The sequence below is a fragment of the Brachycentrus maculatus genome, unplaced genomic scaffold, assembly GCF_059751285.1.
Source record: "Brachycentrus maculatus isolate JH-2025_06_01 unplaced genomic scaffold, ASM5975128v1 h1tg000134l, whole genome shotgun sequence".
Classification (NCBI taxonomy): domain Eukaryota; kingdom Metazoa; phylum Arthropoda; class Insecta; order Trichoptera; family Brachycentridae; genus Brachycentrus; species Brachycentrus maculatus.
The window spans coordinates 820,552-828,499 of NW_028280887.1; the positions used below are offsets into that span (position 1 = coordinate 820,552).

Consider the following 7,948-nt stretch of genomic DNA (forward strand, 5'->3'; position numbering starts at 1 on the left):
TCAAATTCGAAATAAAGTGCTTGAATCACTAGAATTTCACTAGAGACATCTATGATGAGATGAAAGAAGCTTATTATTGAGCAGCAATCTGTCATTTGTATGTGTAGGGTTGAATCCTGGATTATAATCACATACATGAGAAACGCTAGAAAATATCCTTTTCATTTTATTATTTAAGCTTTTAATTTGACCAGTTAATTTATTTACAACATTTTTTCACCAGCAGACGGAAAAATCGGCAGGGATGCATGAATGTGAGAGCCGAAGATTGTTTGCAAACACAGAGTGGTGTGGCGTTCTATTATCTCTGCCTAAAGGAAATGTCTAGTGATATCCCATTATGACCCAATGATGTCAACAAATGTCCCCCTCCGTAACGTAATGGTTAGCGCGATCAGCTACAGTGCTGGAGGCTTCAGGTTCGATCTCCATGATGGGTCAAAATAAATATTATTGTTGTTTTTTCACTCCAAGATTTATTTAATATTAGTTAGATCAATCACCTTGTCCTTATGTAAGTAACGATTAAGATAACACTGCGCCAACACGATGGAGTACGCTTTGCACAAATAGGTACTTATAATGGTTAGTAAAAGAGGAAGAACGTAACCCAATAAAGGCGATAAATTATTACTTATAAACAAGCTCATCATTTACCTACGCAAACAAATTATGACCTGATTACTGCAGCGTAAGGTCAAAAGGACATTGTAGAATGTAGTATACATATCGCTCACTCCTTTCAACAACTTCATATAACAAAAATCGTAAATTTTCAGTCGGAATGCCCAGAAAATGTAGTATATTCCAGCGAAAACGGCATATTTTTAACTTAATATTTACCCGCTACAGGGCAGAAAGTGTATTTTTTTTCATTTTCAAGAAAATACTATTTTTCAAATGGAGAAAAAACATTCACGTGTTATCTAAAAAGATCTGTTGTACAGTAAAAAGTTCAATAAGTGGCTTGATATTTATTTTTAGAACATTTTATTATATTTTTAAACTTTCAAAACGATCTCCTGAAAAATCAAGTTTTTTTATATATGACGTTGTTGAAAGGAGTGAGCGATATATGTATTACATTTATATATTTTGTCCTGGGTTCACCGAGTGCGAGCGAGGAGTTATGTATATATATATATATATAGATGTAGACGCGTATAGATTTCATATTTTATTACAATACCATGCCAAATATGGCATTCCGACGTAGTATTATAAGATACTAGGTACCAGAATTATGCGTAATCTGCGTAATCAGAGGGCATGTATGACTAGATGTATGGATGTGAAGGAAGCGAGGGGCGTATGTCAAGACAGAAAAGTGTGGCGTTCCATCCTCACTACCTACCCCTGCGATGAGACGGCGTGATGGTAGTAGTAGGTACCAGAAATATTATAGTGCATATATATGTATGTATATATACCCGACCACGCGTTGCTGCAACTCAGTCTGATTAAATGGAAAAGAACGATAATAAAAAATACACGTTTTTCATTAATTTCATAATACCTATAAAGGAGTGAAATCAGTGAAAATCTACGAAACAACAATGCAATAGAAAACATTGATAATGCTATTATAAGTGACAGCAGCTGTCAAGAAACACGCCATCCACCATTAGCAAAATTTAGTATCCGTGTGTTCCTTTTACGTTCAACAGATGACGCTGCCATTGCGGTAAAGAAAACTGCTAATAAAAAAAACATTTTTTTATTGTCACATATTTCATTTTAATTTAAATACATGCAGATAAAAACGAGTGATGTGTCAAAATTTGAAAGCAATCGGTGAATAACTTTAAAAGATTTAAGATTTTGAATAAACTCACATTTATATTTTTATTTACATATATACATATGATACATACTTTTAAAAATAATTATCAAATTAATATAAATTAAATACGTACTTTTTCCTTCCCTCTTCTTATGTCTCGGTAATACATCCACATTATTTCCATCTTTTATCTCAAAAGGTCGAATTGCTGACCCAAAGGTCGGCAATTCATGGTTAATATTTTTCTGCTGTGCATTATCATTCCATATATCATAATTATTAAGCAATTCTTCCGATCTCACACTTACTGCCAAAGAAAATAAACAGTTCAAAAAGATCGAGAATTTCAAAATATATAACGCCTTCGAAATGTTCCGTTTAAGCATTGTCTTCAAAAATTAAAATAAAACGCCGGTAATACTCCGAACGCGGTAAGTAGGTACCCCAATATTATTTGAATTATTGAATTCATTCAATTAACACTTGTCATTATGAACACTATGTGTTTATTATTATTTATTTGTATTTAAATTTAGAAGTAGCTAGAGCTTCTAGATTAACGCCTTTGAAATGTTCCATTTAAGCATTGTATTCAAAATTTAAAAAAAAAACACTGGTAATACTTTGAACGCAATAGGTAGGTACCCCAATATTATATGAATTATTTTATTCATTCAATGAACACTATGCTTTTATTATTATTTTTTCGTATTTAAATTTAGAAGCTCTAGACGCTTTTGAAATGTTCCGTTTAAGCATTGTCTTCAATTTTTTTTTAAAACACGGGTAGATAGGTACTCCAATATTATTTAAACTATTTTATTCATTCAATAGCCACTCGTTATTGTGAACACTGTGCATTTATTCGTATTTGAATTTGGAAACAAGAGCTTCTAGATCAATTTAATTTTAACGGTCACCGATACCACAAACTGGTCCATCCGCATTTTAGAGATGCGAACAGCAGCGCGTTCGCCTAGCGACTGTTCGCGCATCGTGGCTCTGATTTCCTAAAATAAAATTGCAAAAAGTATTATTAAGACCATTCCGGTAGACGAGTGGTTACTTGCAGTTAGCGGTTCACCGAGATGCTGCGCCAGGGAGGTCGGAGGCAAGTACCTACCTACAATACGAGTATTGTAGGCAGGTACTTGCGCGTACTACCGGTTGGCAATCTCTGCCATCTTAAATATCTGTTTTTTTTTCTCGCGAGCATTTTGCCGCGAATTTTCACTCATGAAATCAAGTGAAAATATATTAATGTAAAGAGTAAGCCCACTCACAAGTAGGAAAAGGCTATTATACTTTTAAAGGCTATAAAGGGCTATAAGCAGTGTTTCATAAGCTGTAGCTTGATTTCGGTCACAATTTTTTTTAATTAATACTTTTAAAAATTTTATGCAGCTTATAATTAGACCAGATTATTTTTTGCATATTTTTGAGTGTCCAAAAATGTTGTAAATAAAAACATAATCACTAACCAAAATTTTTGATACATCCAAAAATGCTGTGAATAAATAATCTGGTAAAATGTTAAGCTGCATAAAAATTTATGATTATGTTTTCAGGCGGTTTCCAGTGTGTAAAATAATCCGATTAGGAATTTGCATACATCTAAATAAAAGGACTTATTGTAAATAAAAGCTTTCTCAAACCAACCACAGATGGCTCCAGTGAACTCAAACCTAAAGCGTCATGAGATTAATGATATATGTAGTAGTTCCAAAAAAATAGTGCAGTGGTTGTCAATTATGGGTAGAAAGGTGAATGTTGCACGGTGTAAAATGATCACTTAACCAGCCTACGACTGGTCATTCATTAGCCGTGTAAATATCCAGACTTCTATATTCTTCTTCATCTATGTGTCGGGTTGTGGTCCCGTGGTAAGTGTCGCAGACTCCTGAGTCAGAGTTTATCGGTTCAAACCCACTCTACCACAATTTAATACCTATTTCTAATAATGAACTGCTTAGGCTCATAGAAATTGTATAAAATTGAAGTATTTTTAAATAATAAAAAACACAAATACAATTTCTCTTTTTAAATTTTTTTTTTTTTTTTAAATGTTGCGATGTCAAAATAACTCCTAAGTACAGAAACACAGATTTGTGAACCAGGATTTGGCCACACCTAATAAAAATGTTTTGAATAAAAAAAAAATAATAGTAAAGTAGTTAGATTATTCTAGTGAAAGAACTTCCTTTTAATTTCCTTTTTGAATTTATCATCATCTTTCTCAATCTTCATTTCTTCTGGTAAGGTCCAGATTTGTGAACATGGATTTGTCCACACCCAATAAAAATGTTGTAAATAATAAAAAAAATTGTTGAGTATTGAGTACATTATTCTAGTGATAAAATTTCCTTTTATTTTCTTTTTGATTTTATCATCATCTTTCTCCTTCCTTATTTCTTCTGGTAAGGCATTAAATTGTGTTATTCCTAATATTATAAATAGTGGTTCCTTGTTTTTATAGAATCTCATTATGTGGCATTTTTGTGAGTTTAAATAGGGTTTATTTTTATTGCACCAATCTGGAAGTCTTTCCAGATTTTTTTCTAGTATGTAGTCGTTTATGTGACAAATTGTTTTGAAAATGTATTGTTATTGATAGGTACCTGATGATTTTGATTAGTGTATTCTTTATTGTTATTGTACATATTTTTGTTAATAATGTTACAGGCATTAGCCGTAAATAAAATAAACTTGTCTTATTGTACTGCTGTTGTTATATTGTTGTTGTTATACTTTTGTTGTTGTAATGTTGTTGTCGTACTGTTGTTATTGTACTGTTGTTGTTGTACTGTTTTTGTTGTACTGTTGTTGTTGTACTTTTGTTGTTGTACTGTTGTTGTTGTACTGTTGTTATTGTACTGTTGTTATTGTACTGTTGTTATTGTACTGTTGTTGTTGTACTGTTGTTGTTGTACTGTTGTCGTTATACTATTGTTGATTTTGGCAAGGAAGGATCATGTTTTGGATAGGGGAATTAATAATAAAACGACAATTCTAGCGATATTAATATAATTTGAATATCAAGTAAACAATAATAACTTTACATAGTTAGCGTTAACATTTTATTTTTGAAAAAATCTCGTCAGCTCTAGCGCAATATAGAATTAGTGTTTTCATTTAGCCGATGCTATAATTTGTTATTAACATTACTAATAACAGTTATTTGTACATTTCTTTCGAAAGTTGGTGTCGTAGGAAGAATTCTGAGGTAATGTGGAAATATGGCAGTGATAATTGACTCGCTCCCCGAGCCGGGGACGGCCGGACAGCCTTTAGCGCTTCGCTTCGTCTCTGCGGAGACACGACGGGGCGCCCGCCGCGCACGCCGACACAGCGAAGGTCCTCAAAACTTTAATTAACCTAGATACAACCAATTTGGTAACTCTATACGTAAATTACATACAGTTCGGATAATTTGAACAAGCGAGCGACGCCCTCCGCGGAGGTCTGGCCGAGTGACGGTAGACAGAGCACACCCCGCGGAGACAGCGCGCGACGTGTAGGCACAGCGCATGGATACATCAGGCACGCCCATTCGTCCATCCAAACAGGTTTGTAAAGCGTTATAGCCCAACTGCACATCGTGAAGACGTAGACATTAAGCGTATTGATAATCAATTCCTAAAATTATAATCATTCATCCGTTTAATATAATATTAAAAAACCCAAAGCCTTAATCGATAACATAATAATTAATTTTTACCATTAAACTTTTCCAACACGGTTGATATCGTATAATAATATAATATATGCGTATGTGTATTTTTATGGCATTTAATTTAGGATACATATCAAGTTGAACATCTTGCGGTATATTAGTTGACTATGGGAAATAATTATATGCGAGTGAGGGCATAAGTGTCGCACATCGTACCAGAGCGTACGAGCCAAACCATCGTAAATCCAAAACGTCAAAGGTACAATTATTGAACATAGTTTGCTTGGTAACGTAACAGAGAACTGTCTCTAGTGAACATTTTACGGGTTGGACTTGTGATCGTTTACCTCGCACTTGCCGATATTATACAAAAGCCATAGGCACGGCGAGAGAACTGTCATCCGCATATCTTATTGTTAAATTACATTTTCAATGTATATAAAAATTGTAAAACTCTAAAATTCCGTATAAATTAGTAGGGAGTTTTCCTCTTAGACCCGGCAGAGATATCCCCATTTGTGAACCCTTAAAAGAACTTAACAAAGGATAGTGCGCACGACGTCACCTCCGTAACGTTCTCGACAGACTATACATCCACCAATCGTCACTTAGTTGTAAATTTAAAACCAATTTTAACATCATATCTTAGAGACAATATTTTTAAATTAATGAAAAATACCATACTTAAAGAATATCAGAAGCCTAGCGATAAGTAGACAAATTACTGTAAATTTCGTTGTGCTCAGTTTACAAAACGCCCCAACTTACTCGTACTGTACAAATTGAACATTAAGTCTACGGATCATGTCCTAAACATTACTTAAAGTTAGTTTGATCTTAGATCTAACAATCCTCCGCTGCCGGCTTCTCCTTACGGTGTTACAATCCCATTTTGTAAATTTAGCTATCTAGAAAGGGCTATACTGAGTGTATAATTTGCTATTTGCTTATTATATACCGATTACGCAGAATAACAATCAACACCGTCGTAGGAAATTCACAATAATTACATTAAGTCCTATACATATGTATAACAAGGCTGTGCAACATTTTGACCCATTTAATACAACCGGATATAAGAAATTAAGATATTCACCTTCAGGCAAATAAATAAATAAAAACATTAGCAGCGAGTAATGTAATATTTTAACGAATCGACTATACCATCGTCGGCAAGGCCTGGTCAGCTGGTCTTTATTATAAAAGGCACAATCAAATACGCTTAAAAAGATGTTTGATGCAAATTTAATCATCACTTCCCAGGACGCTACACATGTAACGTCCGGAGTGAGTAATTCTGTCGGACTTACAAATAACACACACTGCGTACAGTGTACATAAAAATTATTGTCTGTCTTTGATCTCACTATATGAGAAAAGATTCTTGAAAGACCAGGCTGCCATAAATCGATTAAATTGTACACTTATGGAATGTCGCCCCGACGTTATTTTTAATTAAATTTTGCCTTCATTTTTTACTTGGTCATGTAGGTTTATTATCAAGGTATAGTTTCAAACGAGCGGAAACACGAATGCCGTATATTAAATATAATTTAACAATGTTCAAAAGTGCATCTTACGAAATCTAATTTCTAAACACTTTCACAACACACACTCTTATTATACCCCGAGTATACTTATAATAAAACTAAAAACAGAGGACGCATTTCAGCGGTTTTTGTCATTTTTGAGACAATCGACGCGCGTCTGAGGTTGAACGTCGAACGATGGCTAGTACAAGAGGTTTCAAAAGTGTCGGGTATTAATTGAAATGGTGAATCCGCGAAGACATATTAAGTCTATCGTTAGTCTTTAAAAAATAAAGTCAGTCTCAGATTATGAATCGTGTTGTTTGATTTGGCTTTGGCATGCGCACATTCCGGACATCAAGGCACATTACTCTCAGGCGACCCGCTAAGACGACTCTCGCGCTATCGGCGAGAACGCGCACCAACAAAGCTTCCGTTTTGGTGTTTGTTATTTCGTACTGCGTATTCCGTAAACACAAAGCGCACGGAAAGAATACATCCGTCACGAGTCCGTTTACACAATAACGCTCGTTCTATCTGTACGGGTGATATTTGTATCTAATATTTTATAAAAATGCTTTTCTTTTCTTATTCTCGATATAATCTATTTAGTTTCTCGAAGCTAAAAGTAGTTTTTTTAATCTTAAAAAAATATATTTCTATAGTGATCTCGTGTGACTATAAGCTGCTATGACGCTGCCGATACGTTCCGGCAGTATCCCGCGCCGCCGACCTGCGCAGCCAACCCGCTATATTACTCGGTAAACATTTACACAGAGATTGAACGTGAGAAACAATCATAGGCCTAGTGTATTTTGAGAGTACGTAAAAATAATAGGAAACATTTTATGACCTAAGATCGGGTAGCACCATTGACATTTTATAATACATGGACGTTATCCGCACCGGCGGTGCATCCTCCGCAGCGAGGTGAGGCTGGCGAGTCCCGCGGAGCCGACTCCT

At 34.6% G+C, this 7,948-nt stretch overlaps 1 protein-coding gene across 1 annotated transcript in view; it reads right to left on the bottom strand.

Moving 5' to 3' along the window:
- Positions 1-2,778, bottom strand: part of LOC148309264 (uncharacterized) — a 33,410-nt gene extending 30,632 nt beyond the window's left edge. Inside the window, exons 1-2 of the mRNA XM_088260406.1 lie at positions 2,704-2,778; positions 1,917-2,031 (exon numbers count right to left, since the gene is read on the bottom strand). Of these exons, the coding sequence (XP_088116532.1) occupies positions 1,917-2,031; positions 2,704-2,778 (190 nt within the window). The remainder of the gene's footprint in view (positions 1-1,916; positions 2,032-2,703) is intronic.
- Between the last annotated feature and the right edge of the window lie 5,170 nt (positions 2,779-7,948).